General features: G+C 33.1%; 3 protein-coding genes across 5 annotated transcripts in view; 2 read left to right on the forward strand and 1 right to left on the reverse strand.

Moving 5' to 3' along the window:
• Positions 1-1,191: 1,191 nt before the first annotated feature.
• On the reverse strand, positions 1,192-6,176 carry LOC141446195 (epimerase family protein SDR39U1). Its single transcript, XM_074112685.1, has 6 exons — positions 5,835-6,176; positions 5,572-5,678; positions 4,694-4,901; positions 3,363-3,512; positions 3,069-3,259; positions 1,192-1,516 (listed from the first exon to the last, which is right to left on the reverse strand). Exons 1-6 carry the CDS (start codon positions 5,869-5,871, stop codon positions 1,271-1,273), a joined length of 939 nt encoding a protein of 312 aa, XP_073968786.1. The 5' UTR covers positions 5,872-6,176; the 3' UTR covers positions 1,192-1,270.
• A 51-nt stretch (positions 6,177-6,227) lies between these two features.
• MED10 (mediator complex subunit 10) lies at positions 6,228-8,472 on the forward strand. The gene is made up of 3 exons (XM_074112700.1): positions 6,228-6,491; positions 6,578-6,661; positions 8,154-8,472. Exons 1-3 carry the CDS (start codon positions 6,367-6,369, stop codon positions 8,353-8,355), a joined length of 411 nt encoding a protein of 136 aa, XP_073968801.1. The 5' UTR covers positions 6,228-6,366; the 3' UTR covers positions 8,356-8,472.
• A 2,412-nt stretch (positions 8,473-10,884) lies between these two features.
• Positions 10,885-18,265, forward strand: part of LOC141446184 (roundabout homolog 2-like) — a 63,873-nt gene continuing 56,492 nt past the window's right edge. For 2 of the 3 annotated variants that reach the window (XM_074112664.1, XM_074112665.1), the window contains exon 1: positions 10,885-11,334. The gene's annotated coding sequence lies outside the window, so the exon portion shown is untranslated. The remainder of the gene's footprint in view (positions 11,335-18,265) is intronic. The other variant, XM_074112666.1, reaches the window with a different exon arrangement.

Below are 18,265 nucleotides of genomic sequence, written 5' to 3' on the forward strand. Positions count from 1 at the left end.
TTAATTCTTTATATTTATACAAGAAAATAACATTAAATTCGTTGTTATTTTCTTTAATTTCAGTTCTTTACAAGGTCCTCCTAGAAACAAAAGTTCAGTGGATAATATATGAAAAACTTCGTGTTTGAATACTTTTTTTACCCACTGCAGCTGAAGACATTAAAAACTGGCTCAAATTTGATCTTTCGTTTTAACACCTAATTTAAATTAGGACTCTAGGAAAGACTTTTTAACCTGGGAACAGCCAGTAGAGACATTTTTTACCATCCTCACGAGATCTTTTGATTGGGCCTTCTAAGATGATACAATTTGCATACGGCTCTCGGTTACCATTTACCACCTGGTAAAAGTTCTTTACTGTGTCTAGTTTCTAATTAAATTATGGGTCTCTTCAATTTTGATGATATAAAACTATTCCAGCTCTTATTGTGTTTAATTCTGGAAGTTATCTACCAGTGTTTTGCTTAAGAGAAACTAACTAGCTGCCTATGCTGATAGTCACAGCCAGTCAAACTCAAGTAGATTCAACTTTTTACTTTTATTTCAATTATTTTCAAAATAAATAGGTAAATATGGTAGATTCAACCATAAAGAAAGTCCTAAACAAAATTGGGGCTTCAAAAACGTTTTTAAATGATTGAATACTTCAATATTCTTCTAGTAACGGTCCATAGAGTTTTATTTTCAGTTGTTAGTGGTTCAGTGTAGTCGGCGTACCTGACATTGTAATGTTTTCGGTAACTCTAGTTTTACTTGTCTGGTTAGTCTGATCAAAGTTCGTTTGTTTGATGGCTACCAGTGATTTTGTTATTGGTTTCTAGCACGTCTTTTGGCTGTGATTAGTGTGCGGGTATGTTTTCAATTAAATTTATGCGAAAATTTTAGAATCCAGAAACTATGTTGCAAGTTTTCAATTACTTTGAGGGGAAAGTATGAGATATTTTTTAAGAGTGACATTTTAAAATTGGCTAGAGTTTTTTATTTATTTCATTATTTTTACATTGCAGCTACCTTTGCGACAATCAATTTCTTCAAGAATATATATCAGGAAGGGAAAGAGTTTTTTAAAAATATCATTGAAATATTATCGACTTGGATGTGTCCCTCCTGAAAAAAAAACCCACATAAAAACAACTTTTAAAACATACAAAAAATGAGAACAAAGATGGTGTGCAAAAAAAAATACACGAGTTTGCAAACTTTAGAATAAATAATTTATTTCTAAATAATAATAAAGCTCATCAATGAAAACTAGTAATAATCTAAATCTCTAGAATGGCCTCTTTTTGCTGTAAAATATTCGAGAGCAATTCTTCACAGCTTCCTCAACTGTTGGATATTCATAATTGAAATCTAATTCTTTAACTTTAGCTGGTACCACTTTCTGTCCCATTGTCATAATTTTGGCTCTCTCTGAACTGAACAATAAGTTCAAGATGAATTCAGGTACACGAAAGATTGCTGGACGGTACATGGCTTTTGCAAATGCTTTTGTGAATTCTTCATTAGTTATTATCTGGGAAACAAAGAAATATAGTTTATTAATATGAAATAAACAAAATCAAGTTCTGAAGGTTCTCTTACAAAAAAAAATAATGATCATGCATCTGAATCATATTTTTCCAACTCGAAATACGCTTAGAATCGTTTCAAAGCGCGTAGCTAACACAAATAAATCCACCTTAGATATTGCATTGCTTAAATTAGGGACGCTTTCCTTAGATCAGCCTATGCTCCTATGAGCGCTGTAAAGAGTTGTAGGAGCCAGCTCCTATTTTCTCGCCTAGAACTTCCATAGAACCAAGGTGTTAGTTCTCTCATCTCTTCTCTAGAGGGTACTGTAAAGAGTTGTAGGAGCCAGCTCCTAGTTTCTCGCCTAGAACTTCCATAGAACCAAGGTGTTAGTTCTCTCATTTCTTCTCTAGAGGGTACTGTAAAGAGTTGTAGGAGCCAGCTCCTAGGTTCTCGCCTAGAACTTCCATAGAACCAAGGCGTTAGTTCTCTCATCAAGAGATGACTCTGGAGGGTACTGTAGTGTGAGTGGTCTCACTGAAGCACAGTGCAGAATGAAAAAAAAAAACAAACAAAAATTTAGCTTGAGTTCTTGTAAAGAACTCAAGCTAATGTTAAATTTTGCTCATAATTAACTACAGAAACGTACGGACTGTACAGGACATTCCAATCAAAACTCCTCTGACAGATAGCCGGACGCTCCTTTCTACGGTGACTAACCTCACTCTTCACCACGACCTTCATACAACAACATGCCAAGACTAAATATCAAATATTCCTTACTGCTATCTGTCTACATGCTCAAATGCTCTTGTATAGTCTCTCGCCTCCTCGGACATCCTTAACAATCCTACTCGCCGACTGAATCGCCAATGGCCCCGTGGTGACTTCCTTCCAGTCTGAAGAACTAAAACGTCATTACTCTCCTCTCTCCTACTCATATTCTCCTTCTTTTACACTCTGCTCTCTCATATAGAGAGTGCTACCGCTGGGGGTAGCTTCTCTCCTCCCGCAATAGTTCATCTTATTTACCTCCTATTTTGTAGATTGTAGATTGATATTAAATGGGCGGTTCCACCAAAAAAGGGGAAGGAACGCAGGCAATCCAAAATGATTTCCATTGTTCCCCGCCCACCCCACATCTCATGAGAGATACCGGGGCTTTAAAACAACAAATCCGGCTAAAAGTTGCCAGATGCCAATACAATAAACTAATAAAGTAGTAACAGGACACTAGAAAGCATGGCGACTCAATCGCCACAGTGCACTGAATAAACCTAGAAAGTTCTGGTAAAGATTACCAGATGCTACAATCTCCGGTAGGGAGACATTTGACCTTCCGAAGAAGAGAAATCTAGTTTTAGAATAAACGGGACACACCTCTACAAAGTGCCGCACAGTCTCATTGGACTCACTACAGCCAGCGCAAATTGGCGACTGGTTACCTCCTATTCACTTATTGTATATATTTATACATATTGTAAATTACGAAATAAATTAACTACAGAAGATTACTTACTCAATTACAAAGTGTTTGACGATAAGACATAATTTACCTGAGGCGCTACTCCATTCAATACTCCAGACACTTTATCATTTTCTATAGCAAATAGAAAAAGATTACAAAGATCTTTAAGATGTATCCAAGGTAGTGGTTGTTTGCCTGTTCCTATTGGACCACCTAAACCCAAGAAAAATGGCAGGAACATGGACTTAATCATGCCTCCTTGTCTGCCCAGAACGACTCCTATCAACCAATGAAGGAAAACAAAAAAATTTATTATCAAACTCGAAAAACTATCCAACGAACATTACCTAAAATTTAGGTAAAAAATGCTAAGATAATTTACCAGATCTGATAATCACAGATCTTACACAAACTTCTGCCGGAAGTTGAGCAGCTTTTTCCCATTCTAGAGCTAGTTTACTAAGAAAATCAAAACTTGGTCCTACTTCTGAATATTCATTGTAACAATCTGGAACTCCAGGTTTATAGATACCTGCAACAAAACATCTTGAATTATTATTTTTTTATTGCAAAGATTTGAAAAATTTATGTTTTAAATTATGATAATTGATCTTAAATTTTTTAAAATTCTTCAAAATGTGGGACATAAAAGAAAGCATTCTACATTATGTTTTCTGAGCAATAGATACGCGTTTACTCTTAGAACCATTCTGATTCCATGACAATCCTAGGAAAGTCAGGTTCCGAGGACACGTAAGATTTGCTGGAAAACTTAAACGAACTAGTTTATTTGCCATCTCGTTTATTCACCACAATAAAACCACGAATAAAGTTTACATATTAGAACTGTATATCTCAGAAAAAAAATTGAATAGAGCCCACATTAACGTGGAGTTGATTTACGAAGTCCTCTGATGGCCGAATGACAATCCTTGCTGTCACATATGTTTTATTTTAAGATTTCCTTGATAAAGTTCTTAACAGCTAAAACTCCCCTTTTTGTCTATAGTGTACTTACTTAAGCCACCAAAATATGGATTCTCGACTCTGGATACGCATAACGGTTCCATTTCCTTCTAAAACCTCAAATCCTGTCTGGTGCTAGTGACTCTACCGGCCACCCTAAATCGAATCAAGAATTATCTCATCACGCATACTCTGAGGATAAACATATTGAATGTCGTCTAATTGTAGGTAACAAGAAATTGAGACACCCTATTTAGGCTTCACCTGGATGGACGTGTGTTATGGTAGCTACTCAACTAAGACTTCAATTGCCCCAACAGAAGTGTTGTTGAAAATTATCAAGTTTCTACAACCAACCAAGATTCCTTTAATTCCCTCCAACAGAACGTTAGTCCCCTAAACCACAGATCCATTAGATATCATGGTTATCTTGTGTGTTTCTATTGTTCGACACTGTGGATGTGCGCGGGTATCGAGCGAAAGCGCCATATATTCTTTAAGAACCCATAAGCAGTAGAAAACGTGATTTCAAGCTAGATTATAAACCTCACTCGTAGTTTTCCAACATAATGTCTATAACTTCATGAGAATAAAAAAAAAAGTTTAAAAATATAATAAAAAAAATCTTCTTTAAAAAAAGCTTCACTAATGTATCAGATAAAAAATAAATAAATTATTAATTAAAAGATTTATCCCTGATGGAATATTATTTTCAAAAAAAATAACTCGCCTTACTTTAAAGCATACCTACGCCCGAAATTGTAACAAATACATCTGGTTTTATTTTAGCATTTGTGATTGCTTTGGCCAAGGTAAAAGTTGTATTAATTCGACTATTCCAGACATTCTGCTTAAAACCTGGAGTCCATCTTTGTTTTGGATCTAATACATTTTGGCCGGCTAGATTCACTACTGCTGTGACGCCACTTGGTAATCCAGAAGAGCAAATGTCAAACTGAAAAAAAGGAAAGTAATCTGTAAAATTTAAAGTAAAATTCAACCTTCTATATCTCAAAAACTAGCATCACTAAAACATTGCTATTTTTATCATTAATAGAGTTCACTTTTCTCTACAATTGGGTAAAGAAATCAATGAATTCTGAAGAATAGGAAGAGAGATACAAAGGTTTGAAATTAAAAGTATTAACAAACCTCCAAAATTCAACCTTCTATATCTCAATAACTATTATCACTAAATACATTCTGAAGAATAGGAAGAGTTATTAAGAAGAGTGGATATTAAATTAAACAAATTATTTAAGTTGTAAGATATTCAATTGTAGATGCAAAGAAATGTTTTGATATATTTTTTTCCAGACAGGCTTAACATCCAACTTAAAGCTGGATTTAATTTTGTTTCAAGAAATAAATGCGTAAAACACAACTACGATCATAACGCTAAACTCATTGTGAGAATTAAATGGGCCATTGACGCCCAAGAGTCAAATTAAATTCATGAATAATTTTATTTTGAAAAGGCATACCTTAAAATATCACTGGTATTTTTGATGTATCATGCAAAGATAAAGTAAGGCTGCTAAAATTAACAATCTTTTAATTGTACTGATAATTTTCACTTTTTAAGAAATAAATACGAAAAATAACTATTTCATTTATTCATTTACCCAAGTAACTCTTCTCGGTCCGGGCATTCGAGAAATAACTGTAACGTCATAACCTTTGTTCTTGAGTAGATGTTTCAAAGCGGAACCAACAAATCCTGTACCACCTCCTGTAATTATTTCACTTCTATTAATTGATATTAACAAAAAAAACTCAAGAAATTAACCATCTTTTTTTTTTCTTAGTTTTCATTTTGTTTGTATTAAAACAATGAACTTTTTTTGGTACTCAATTACTTTTTCCTTAGTTTAAACGTTTGTATTACCTAGAAGGACATGTCTCGCTAGTTTTGTAGAAGCCATTCTGCTTCAATTTTTCATAATGAGCTATTTAGGTTATCGTCTCATACCGGTCAAACTTCAGATCCGACTGAGATCCAAAAATGTATCATCTCAGCTGTTGGGCGTTTGTTTTAATTTTCGGCAACGGTACCTATATACCAAATATGTTGGATGAAATAAAACTGCAAAAGTAATTTCTACATAAAGTTGTTATGATTTACGAAAAGTTGTTATTGAACTTTAGATACAGATTCAATATACACCCATTTTAAGACTTTAAAACAAAATAAACTAATTCTTCCTACAACTTAACATGATACGAATGAAGCTTCAAAACAAACACGACAAACACAGCCACGCTCCCTGTATAACCAATTAAGAACTAAGTTAAGGGTAGGTTATATACAAAGAAATTAGTTAGATTTGGTGTTGGTCAGTGGAATAATTCATTTATAGAGAAGCATTCATTAAAATTGTACATTATATTGTTTTTTTTAAAAGTGTATATCTCAAAGAATGGCTGGATCTAATCTAGAAAATTTAGAAACACAATTAGAAATGTTTATAGAAAATGTACGACAAATTAAAATTATAGTAAGTGACTTCCAACCACAGGGCCAGAATGTTCTTAATCAAAAAATGTAAGTAAATTTGATTATTTCAGTATCTTCTAGGCCTGAATTATTTTTTATATTTCTTTTTTTTTTTTTTGTATGTTTCACATTAGCCAAGCTTTAGTGACAGGGCTGCAAGAAGTAGATAAATTAAAATCCCAAGTTCAGGAAGTAATGGTTCCATTGGAAGTATTTGAGTGAGTATTTTTCTATTTTCATTTAATTGTTTTAAAATGCCTTGTGGAGAGAAGTGATCAAATTACAGAAGCAAAGAAATTATTATAACATAGTGGGGACAAAAGTGTATTCTTAAGAAAGTTCTCGGCATCAATGTTGAGTAGATGTAGTTTTTGATGTTAGAAAACATTACCATGGTATTGTTCAGTAGTCACAATAATTTACTAAGATTTCTTCTTGTGTTAAGATTCCTTTCTTCTTACAACTCTTTAAGTTTTTATAACATAATTATTTAGATATTTCAGTAAGATAATTGACATAACCTTATCATTAGTCTAGTCTTATTGCCCGTTAAATAATACATGTGAAAAAAGAAATATTTTTGTTTGTTAAATAAATAAAAATTTTGAGCAAGAATCTCAAAAAATAATCGAGAGTGAAGCTATCTTCATTTATGTTTTCTAATTAAGTAAAGACAAAGAGTTGTTTTAGTGTACTGAGACCCTCATAGATCTGGGTGCTCCCTACTGTTGCCAGGCGTCACTCCATCCCCAATAAAGATCTTTAAGAAGTCTCACTCTCTGGAACCTGCCTTCCTAATCTTTCAAAGATGTCACCTCAGAGTCCCTTAGAAAGTATATTGAAATATTTTTGGAAGCTACAATCACGCGCGCCATCATATTCTAGGCCCAGCTTTTTCAGGTCAATTTCAAAATTGTGAGTGCCCCTACTCGACGGCAAACGCAGCATATTTTTGCTCATAATACCAAGACAAGTTTCTTATCTGTGCCAGTTATTGTTTAATCTGGTAACCTTCCCTTGTCTTACTTATGGGAGGTAATTTCCATAGCTTAGTTCAGTGACTCAGTTGTTACTCCTTGCTCATACTTTCTAGCCAAGCAAATATTGTTTCGAATGTGCTATGGAGTAAAAGGAAAATATATCTATTATGTGAAAGTATTGGATTGATGTTGAAAATTGGATACGTTTGAAAGAAATCCAAACGAAAAACAGTTAGTGACCAAGGTTATTGGACACTTTGTGCTGGTTAAAGAGCTTTTGATTCTTGAGTCGAAAGGACCACTGAGTAGTAATTAAGATTTCCAAAAAGTTCAATGAGTTGAAATAAGTAAGCGTTTTATCCGTCTACAACTCTTGGGGCTTTCTTGCTATCACTCTATTACCTCAAAGGACGTCTCCTAGAACCACCTCAGAACTAAGCACTGCCACTCCAGATTGTAGTTCTTGCATAATGGTTGGTGAAAGTGCGAGAGTATGAAGGTTTATATTTTGTAAGAAAGATTTCGTGTTTAATATTTGCTTTTAAATGAATCTAAAATTAAATTAAAACAAAAAAATTTCTTTTGAAGTTAGAAAACCTAATGCTAATATATGATAATCAAAAGAATTAAGGCTAAGGCAATCACATATTCTGCGAATAAAACTAGTTTTTACTCAAATACATTATTTAAAGTAGCACTAAGGTATTAATTGTACGCTATTTGTTTACAGTTACATAGACAATGGAAGAAATCCGCAGTTATACACCAAAGACTGCATAGAGAAGGCCCTAACTAAGAATGAACAAGTCAAAGGGAAGATCGATGCGTACAGCAGGTTTAAAGCTCATCTTTTGGTCGAATTGAATAATGTCTTTCCAAATGAACTAGCCAAGTATAGAGCTATTCGTGGCGATGAAAGACCGTCTACTTAGAAAATGTTCCTTTATTTAATTTTTGTTTAAAGTATTTGTAAAGAAATTTAATCTTGTAAATAACTGAATTTATATTTCATTTGTTAATTCCAAATAAAAAGTATTTTTTTATTTTAATTTGTTCCAAAATTACAAGAATAGTTTACTGTCTCCGTTGACCGCAAGATGGCACAATCATTCCTTTTCAAAAGATATGCAAATGCCTGCTGAACTGGTTCAGCAATTGTATCAATTTTGTTTTAAATGACAAAAGAGTTTACTATTGCCAGATTGATTTTCAAACATTACGACATCTTTTCTGTTTTGCTTTGCTAAGTAATGATTTAAACGCAGGTTAAGGTTAAAAAATGAATAATAGTAAAAAAAAATCAAAATACATTTATTATTAAATTATTCTATGTTACGTACTTTTTTGAAACAAACATAATTGATAATGTCAAATTATAATTTTTATCCAATTAAAGCTTTCTTTAAAAAATGATTTAAGGCGCGTCAACATCTTAGGTTATTGGCGCCCGGAGCTTTTTTCAGTGCACTGCCGGCCTCCGGACAGTGTTCTCTCGTTACAGCTCACTGTCCATCACCGAACAGTGAGCTGTAAGAGAAAATCTAGGGGTCAGCAGCTGGATTCGTACCTGGGACCTCCGCGTGGGAGTCCAGTACGCTAACCGCATAGCTAATCCCTTCCCTAATTAAAGCTTATTATAGTTACATTTAAAGGTGCGCTAAAAATATTGAATAATGAAGAAGACTCTATCATAAATAAGAACGTAAATTCTAATTTCAAACAAAGTTTTAATAAATATCTTGACTGGGTGAATTTGGAACCCATTTAGAACTTAACCAGACTCACTTTCATGCAATATTTTGGTTTTAACCTAAACAATTATCAAGAAGTAATTTGAAGTGTCTACTAACAATAATAATAATAATAATAACCATTTCTTAGAAATTTAAATATATTTTCATTTCTTGATGTGATTTGGTGGAACTTTTATAGTGCATTACAGAACTGCGGGCATCCTAGACTCCAACTCGTATTTCTGACTTTACTGCACTGATTGAGGAGGTAATTTTTTTTTTTTTTTTAAATCAATGTTAGTTTACAGAAATGAAACAAATAATGTTACTATATATTGTGTAAAACAAACCTTTACAGTTGAGAATCACCAAATAATGGTATAAAATTGCTGTAAGTATGTTAAGTTGTTCGACCTGTTTCAAAGAACAGTGTTGACTTTTTCGTGTTTGGAATAAAAAAAAACTAGTGAAGTACGTGTTATCCATTTTGTGATGACGTAAATGTCATGTCCATCTTATAGAAAAACACAGGTAGCCTTGGCTATCTAAATCTTCAAATTCATTTCATAATTTTCACAATAAACTGACTGTTAGTCATTGCAATATAGCCAAGTAAGTTTGCAAGTTGGGAAATCAAACTCCTTGAAGCATAAAATCATAAAAACATACATCAATTCAGAGCAGTTCTCGTACCTTGAACACTAATTTACCTGTGTAGAACTATTACTCTTATTTTTAATGAGAAATGTGGGGGCAGGCTCCCTCTGAAAATGCATATTTCAATGTAATTTTTCTACTACATCACCTGTAAATAATAAACATGATTTAAATATTTAAGTAAAAAACAAAAAATTAAGCAAAGCGATTTACGGGGATTGTTACTTTACGTATCAGATTTTTTTTTTTTATGACATTACTTTTATTAAAAATTATTTTTTTAGGGAAAAAGCGAGTTTCAAGAAAGGTCGAAGTTAAGCTCTCTTTTAATTACGTACGAAATGATTATCCAAAATTCCCTTTTGGGTAGAATATCAGTATACTGGAGAGTGCGTTTTTACAGATTAACTTCTTGTAATTTTCTATAGAGTGGTTAGGTTATTTTTTGATGTTGGACATAACGTAGAAAAAGGTTTTACGCAAATATTGTAACATAAAGTGTGTGGTAAAAAAACAAAAAAAGACCGTCAATAGACCTCGGTGGTGCACCACTATGGAATATAACCTACACACTTTTTTTGTTGGTGTCTTTTCGATGTTATATTAAGTTTTTATAAATTAGAAAAATTAAAATGTAACTAAGAATTAAATTTGTATTGAAATTCAAGAGTTTAAAGAAAATTAATGGCTAGATTCTTTCTAAAGTGATAATAAAATGTGCCCCAAAATGTTCGGAGTAAGTAGAAAATTTGTGGTTTAGAACTGTTGAGAATACAGTCAGGGTAAGACATGAGTATTCACGTCTTTTTTTACTATGGGGGGCCTGAAAGCATAAAATTCTTATCGGAACTAATGTTCTAAAATTGTCACGACCACAATACTTCCACTTACCAACAGTAAGAGAAATTAAAATAGCACAGCCTTCTATCATACTGTAGTAAATTATTGAGCGTAAAACGAAATAGTAGAATGTGATGTATTCTATTGTACAAGCAACGAACTAAACGTTATTTTTTAAGGATAAGAGATAGCGTTGCTTATTAGGGGTGTGTGGTTTTAGATGCCATTATGTCACCCCCTGTCCGGGACAGGGATATTACAGCCCCAGGGACAGTTGGGCACACAGAAGGAAGGAGGGGAGACTATGTGCTGCGCTAACCCCGCCGCACCTGTTCCGGGTGACAAAGGGAGACGCGGCTGAGCCTGAACTCCTCTGCCCCTTTCTACCGCCACCAAGTCTGGATCGACCAAGTTCGGCTGAATTCGTGCGTCTTGGAGGCTTCATCACCGATTGGTTCTGTTCCCATAGAGAGAAAAACCCAATCGAGCCAACCGCGCTACAGTGCACAGTGCAGTTATATTGGTATACATTGTGTTCCCCCCAAGTACAATACGGGATAACGGTGCGTGTTTCTATACTCGTAACGCAAACTGTGTTTAGTGTTTTGAATAAATCTTAATCGTAGCTGTGTCCTCCGGTAATAAGGAATCGTAATTGCAACCTTGTTGTCTAAACCACAAGTAGGTACCTACATTAATTTTATCAAAAAGTTTGTCTAATTTAGCACTAAAATTTATTGAATATAACTCACACAGCCCCAAACTAAGTTACAAAATAGCTTAGAATTCGCTCTGAGTTGATTTGCAAGAGTCGTCCGTACTCTACATAAAATGGTTAAAATGGATACCCAGAATCCATCCATGGTGGTTTGGTCCTCCGTTATTGCTGTTCACATCAAAGATTTCTGCCTTCTTTTTTTGGAGCTCATCGGCCTGAGTTCTCCAAACTTACTTTCTTGTCAGCTCTCACCAGCTGAACATAAAAAAATAAAATAGGAGCTTGAATTATTAGCCTTATATCATGGCATACAGCTGACCCACTGCCTAAATATTCTCAGTATTTCGCTCTTACTGGAGTTTTCAGTTAGTTAAGGAACAGGTTAGGTTAGGTTTACTGAACAAATAAAAGTATTGTAATAGACAGTGGAACTTATATTGTTATGAAAATAACCCTCAATGTTCTAACTATAGTTATTCCACTATTCCTCAAACATCACTATCATGACCAGTGAAATCTGGTGCGAACAAAAAGAGGCCCCCTCCCAACTGTTTGTAAGTAGGGGATAGGAATTGTTATTAAATAAACAAACAATCGAACATTAATGATAATCGTTTGGATTTGATCAATTCTTAGACTATTTTTTTTTTTTTTTTTTGTAATTAACACTTATACTTTCAGCAATTTAGATAACTAAATTTTAGTGAAACTTAAGAATATGTACTGAAGGAGATAACCGACTTTATTTTCATTGTAATAAAATAAAATTGTGGAAGAAATATTACAGCTTCTCCAGTTATATTCTCTGAGAAAACGTTCCAAACCTTTTACTGGAGTCACATGCCTCACATATAACTTCCGTATTTACATGAATTCTTTTGAAAACTACCTAAAAAAAAAAAAATACGCGATAAAACTTTTTCAGAAAGAGTCCCTCTTCCGGTATACCAATATTCTGTTCGTGCTAATAATTTTGATTAGACATTTCTTTATCCAACATTCTACAGAAGTTAGAACATAAAGGTGCGGGTGAACTCGTAAGTACACCGCATAAGGTTGAATGAAAAATGTACATCTTTATGTATAAACAAATTTTAATAAAATGGGGGGGGGGGCGCAATAATTTTTCAGTGAAAGTGGCCCTTCCGGTTAACTGGTTTCCTGTAACTTTGGAGCGTCATTTAAATATTTAATTCGTATCATTTTATGAAAAAGCGGGGCCGCACACTGCTCCCGAGATGGTACGTACGAAAGTACCCAACCATCACCTCAAATGTATTGCTTTGGAGAATTTTTATAGAAAAATATTTTAAACAAATGTTATTGACACGCTATTATATTATGCCATATTATTTAAAGAAAACATTTAAAATTTGAAAAATGAATTAATATTAAAGTGAGCACTTCTAGTTGGGTGATTTTCCACTAGAAAACTTTGTAGGGTTCCCCCGATACTAATTATAAAAATTTGAAATTCTCTTTTACAGATACAGACTCATTCATACATTCAAAAAAGAGAAAGAGTCTGACGGGCTGCAGGGTTTTGAACACATTGCTATAAAATATAAAACATAATCAGGCGCCACGGTAGTCGAGCGGTTAAAGGGCTAGACCCGCAATGCTAAGATGTATTGTTGGTTTAGTGGGTTCGATTCCCGGTGTCTCTAGAGGCCTTGGATTTTTTACTTAATGGTTAATAAAAAGAAATTCACAGTAAAGTATGTTAGGCTAGTCGCCTCCGTCCCACGACACCTTATTTTGGTAGTTGGACGTAAAGCCAGCCTGAAAAAATAGGCAATTTACTTTACTTAGAGAGCTTCAAGTTTTTTACATGTGATTTAGCGTATTCACCAACAGCATGCCCAAAATTAGGCTTTAGCACCCTGATCAGTTAGTGCCATTTAAACAGATCGTTTCTGCCCGACAACGGCTTCAAAGATCTTTTCAAACTTCTTATCCTCCTTAGTCCATACACGTAGATAATCGTAATCTTTTATACAGAACATTTTACCTGGAAGAAAAAATCATATAGAGGCACTTCTGGGGGTACGCTTCACCATCTACTTAATATTTGATTGCTAATTTCAGACATAATCTTTTTTAATTTTGATTTTATTGTCAAACTTTTGACTTAAGAACTAGGTTTTCTTTAGGGCTTATACTTGACTAACAATAGATCTGGGTTGTTGCTAAAAAAAAAAAATTACAGTTATAAAGGAGGATTTACCCTACATTATAAAGAAAAAAATACAACAGTGTTGTGCCATGTAATATTATTTAAGTATGCTGTATGATTTCAAATTCTGAAGAAAAACAGTCGCCATAGTGTTGTTTTAAAGAATACATTTTTAATTATTTTTACTATTTTCTGGAAAATGGTTTCATTATTTCGTGAAAACTCTTTCGTCAATGTGTTGCCACAATTCTGTCTTGAAAGATTTTCAGTATAACGTAAGTGCTGTAACTGTACGAATAATGTTTTTTTCGACCTTTTTTAAAATAATTTTCTTGGATTATTTTAAAGGGTCTTCTTTAAATTTTTTTTTTTTTTAGTACAGGAAATGTGTCATTGCTTTTACTTCAACAGTAAAATTTTATTAGACGTCATTCAGCAAGCATAAAAATAATGTTTAGAAAATTTAATGACGTAGATCGTTGAAAAAAAACCTAAACAATTCGTTCTGAAGGGATGAAAAAACAGTGCACGAAATGGGATACGGAACTGCTACTTTGTCGACCAGGATATTTAGGAACGGCAGACACGTGGGCGTTTTGAATTCCTTGGCACAGCCACACATATGTGTGTTCCAGTCGTCGTAGCTGTCCTTAAAATACCAGCTCCTCCTAATATTTTTAATGAACTCATTACAGCCTACTCCTCTCGCATACAGTGTGGGATCCCTGTGTGAAGAGGCACCTATCTGTCTATCCGTCTGTTCACTGTCATCTAGAAGCGCGCACACTAACGAAATAATATCATCAGTTAAGATTTTTTTTTTTTATGCTGTTAAGTATCGTTCGTCCAGTATAGCCTTCATGAATGGATGTGCAGTGAGCAACAACAGAAAGAAAGAGGAAATTGAACCCAACTCAGGTGCGAATACTTTGGCAGAGAGAAGACATCTGGTGACAATCTTCTCAGATAAAGGACGATCCTTTAAAGTAATCGCCTTTTTTTTTTTCAGGCGGGGCTTAACGTACAACTAGGTGTCGCGGTCGGAGGCGACTAGCTAACGTACTCGTACTTCACCATTTCTCGTTTAATCATTAAATAAAATCCAAGGCCAAGACCGGGAATCGAACCCAGTACCACAATAGAACGATCCTTTATAAATAACTTTTCTTTTTTTTGACACTTATCAGACTTTTTCTACAACAATTTTCTTTAAAGAAAATAAAACTTTATTCCAATTTTATACAGTACAAGTGTTCAAAGAAGTCAGACGTCATAGCTTCTTGAAAAAAGTTTCCTGAACGAAGTAAAAGGCCAGACAAAAGTCATGTCCAAATTCAAATGAAACTTGTTAGATGGGCTTCGCTAAATCATGAAGTAGGAACAAGCTCCGCCATCACAAATCAATTTTGAAAGAAATTACAAGAAATGTTGAACTTACGAAAGTAATCTGTTGTAGATATCCGGTCCTTTTCTTACTAAATTATCAATCTTCTTCTTTTTTAAAAACAAAAGTCACACATTTAAAGTTTGAACCGCAACATCTCATTTCATAATGTTCAGAATATAATTCAATTTTGCTCTTTTTGGAAGATTACCAATTGCTCTGAAAAAAAAAGAAGAAAAAGAAAATAAATAATTGATAAACTTATAAACAATAAAATAATCTTGAAAAATATAAAAAACAAAAAATGAAAATAACATAAAAGAATAATTGAAGATAATATTAAAAATTAAAAAGTAAAATATGAAAGAATATAATAACGCTCCAGTACAAGAAAGAAAATAACTTAGCGAAGGGTTGCTAATGACCTATACAGTTGATGGGCTAAAAATAAAAATAACGAAGTTGAAAAAGAAAAGCAAATATAAAATGAGTTACTTAGGTAGAATTAAAAATTTATATTTTTAAGAAGATAAAGAGATTCGTTGGGGGAAAAAACTAATTTTATATAATCACTAAGTCTCTGGATTCTATTAATTGCAGTAAAATAATTAAATTATTTGGATTATTGATAAGATGAATTTTCCTAACATTATAAAATGGAATATTGAATTTGATGTGGAAAAATTAGTCCATTGTAGTCTATGCAAAAGTTCAGCAATGCAAAGAAAAATTAAATAAGCTCTAACCTGTCTTGTTTGTTAAGTACAGTGCTAGTTTAATTTTGACATAATATGATTTATACAATGTGGTAAAGCAATTAATAATTAGTCCAGAGGCCGTGATTGGTCAATTAAGAGAAAGAATAGTTTTAAAGATTTCTTTTCTTTTGGCATTGGCTTTCGCCATACAGCCAGCATCGTCTAGGTGCTTATCACTAGAATATCTATCACTCTCCATTCTTACTTATAAATACATTCGCTTCACACACATTCATCCCTCTACTATATACAACTATTTACATACAAACTTACCAACTAATGGATGGATCAGTACTCCTATATTCCTGCCATCCTTATAGCTTAACCGAAATTAAAATCACCGTAATCCTTCTCTAATCATTTTCTTGCATTCATTCTAATCGGCTATAACTTTTAAATACATTCATATTTCTTTGGCTAGCTCTGCTATAGATTTAAGCACATAGATGTTGGTGGAGAATATTATGTCTTCCTAGCGAAATGGTGCATCTGAAATACCTGTATATGTCGTCAAACATTCGTTTCCTTTCTACCACATAACGTGGACATATCATTATTACATGTTTGAAATCCTCCTCCTGCCATTTTTTTAGTGCTGTTTTTGCAATTATACACTTGATATCGGTGTGTGGTAATTTATAATTAGCCATTACCTCACTATTGGTGGCTTCCTTTGCAAGTTTATCAACAATTTCATTTTCTTTTATACCACAATGACCTCATACCCACAAAAAATTAATGCAGACCCCCTTCTCTTTAAAAATTAACGTCCGTAATACACTCCAAATATGAATTGCAATATCTTGCTTCGTAATGTTGAAACTTCTGGGAAATTTTACCCAGTTTAAGATAGATTATTGCTTGCACAACAATAGAGAAATATAAAATAGATTGTAGATACAACTTTTTGCAAAGACTTACCCTCATTTCAATATCTTGTTCGCATTTATGGAAAACCTCATCCTCTTCAATTAATAGTTAGAACTTTAATAGAAATGCAACAGTTTAGATCATATGGAATTTGGATGTTTAACAACTATGTATACACCAACTTTGTGAGGCAGTATGTCGTTACTTACCCTTAAAAAATATTGCTCAATTGAAATTTACTTTAATTTCAGTTAACGAAGTAAACATTGATGTGATCTTGAATGTTGAATTCTTGTTCAATTCAAATTTAGAACTGCAATATTCGGAACTTGCTGGCTAATGAACAAAAAAACATAAACTTAGCTCACAACTCTTCGATTGAGTAAATTATCACTATTGTAGTAACAATAATAGAAGAGAAATAAGTTGAACTATATAACCACATCTCTTATTATTCTAAGTTTTGGCCGTAATATCTCGTTTTATAAAGTTCAGAAAACTAAAAGATTTTGCTCAATTACAAACTACTACCAAGTTTTTAATTGAACGAGTTATAAGTGAAAAAGAAGAGTTTTAACAATCCATTCTTTACATCCAAAGTTAATGATGCAATAATTTCTTTGTAATGTTCAGAAAAGATTTTTTGCTCAATTGTAAAATAAGTTTCCAACTCTTCAATTAAGCGGAATAACACCAGCAGAATTGCAACAGTGAAAGAAAGACGACAGGAGTTGAAATACAATGATCTTTCTGATTCAAAGTTTTCTATGCAATATCTCTCTACTTAATATTTCATGCATTTTACTCAATTATAAAGTTTTCCAAGTCTTTAATTGAGCAAATTATCACTAGTAGAATTATAACAGTAAAAGAGATATTTAGGCCGATGAAGTATTACTAACCTCTCTTTACATTCAAAAGTTGATAATGTAATATATCAACGTAAATAATAACAAAGTTAACAACGTAATATCTCTCTTCTTCGATATGACGAGAAAATTATGAAATTTTACTAACTTATAAACTACTTACAACACATGAATTGAGCGAATCATCTCTTAGTAGAATTAAAGTTAAAATAAAGTTCCTCTTTACGTTCAAAATTTACGACGTTACATCTCACTTCGCACTGTGATATTGCTGAATTAATGATTACTTCTAACTCTTCAATTGGGGAATTACACTAACCGTATAGGTGCAACAGTGGTGATTATATTAGATTTCTGAGGTTTTACACTCTTTCATTGAGTATATAAATCTGAATTACCTGTCTCTAATTTCCCAATGTTAAGTACTTAAGTGAGATTTTGTTGAATTAATGATTATTTTTTAACTCTACAATTGGGAGAAACATGAGTAGTTGATATTTAGAGTTAATTTAGAAAAAAAATCAACATAATTAATGCATTTCGATGTATCGATATTGTAAGTCGAGTCTACTTTCCGAGCTAAAGAGAGGTTTGTACTTGGAAGGTTACACAGAAAAACAGTATATTCTGCATACTTTTGGTAACATCACGAAAAGATGGTCTTGGTGCCTTAACCTAATATTGCTCTGTTAAAAGTGACTTCTATATCTAAAGTAGAAAAAAATATCAAAATTTGGATAGATTGTGAATGTTGAAACTTCACTATTTATTTACATATTACACATATCGTTAAAATTATGCGCTACAATATCTTTACTTGAATTATTGACTATGGAG

This window comes from Rhodnius prolixus, unplaced genomic scaffold (genome assembly GCF_049639745.1).
Source record: "Rhodnius prolixus isolate KJV_2025 unplaced genomic scaffold, Rpr scaffold_1, whole genome shotgun sequence".
In the NCBI taxonomy this organism is placed as follows: Eukaryota; Metazoa; Arthropoda; class Insecta; order Hemiptera; family Reduviidae; genus Rhodnius; species Rhodnius prolixus.

What these genes read in the sequence shown, in the direction of transcription:
- LOC141446195 (XM_074112685.1), bottom strand. Translation starts at nt 5,871, where the DNA reads ATGGCTTCTACAAAACTAGCGAGACATGTCCTTCTAG. An exon ending in TGTTACAATTTCGGGCGTAG is followed by an intron (nt 3,513 to 4,693) that starts GTATGCTTTAAA and finishes GTTTTGTTGCAG; the next exon opens with GTATCTATAAACCTGGAGTT. An exon ending in ATCTGTGATTATCAGATCTG is followed by an intron (nt 3,260 to 3,362) that starts GTAAATTATCTT and finishes ATTGGTTGATAG; the next exon opens with GAGTCGTTCTGGGCAGACAA.
- MED10 (XM_074112700.1), top strand. Translation starts at nt 6,367, where the DNA reads ATGGCTGGATCTAATCTAGAAAATTTAGAAACACAATTAGAAATGTTT. An exon ending in AATGTTCTTAATCAAAAAAT is followed by an intron (nt 6,492 to 6,577) that starts GTAAGTAAATTT and finishes GTTTCACATTAG; the next exon opens with CCAAGCTTTAGTGACAGGGC. An exon ending in GTTCCATTGGAAGTATTTGA is followed by an intron (nt 6,662 to 8,153) that starts GTGAGTATTTTT and finishes ATTTGTTTACAG; the next exon opens with TTACATAGACAATGGAAGAA.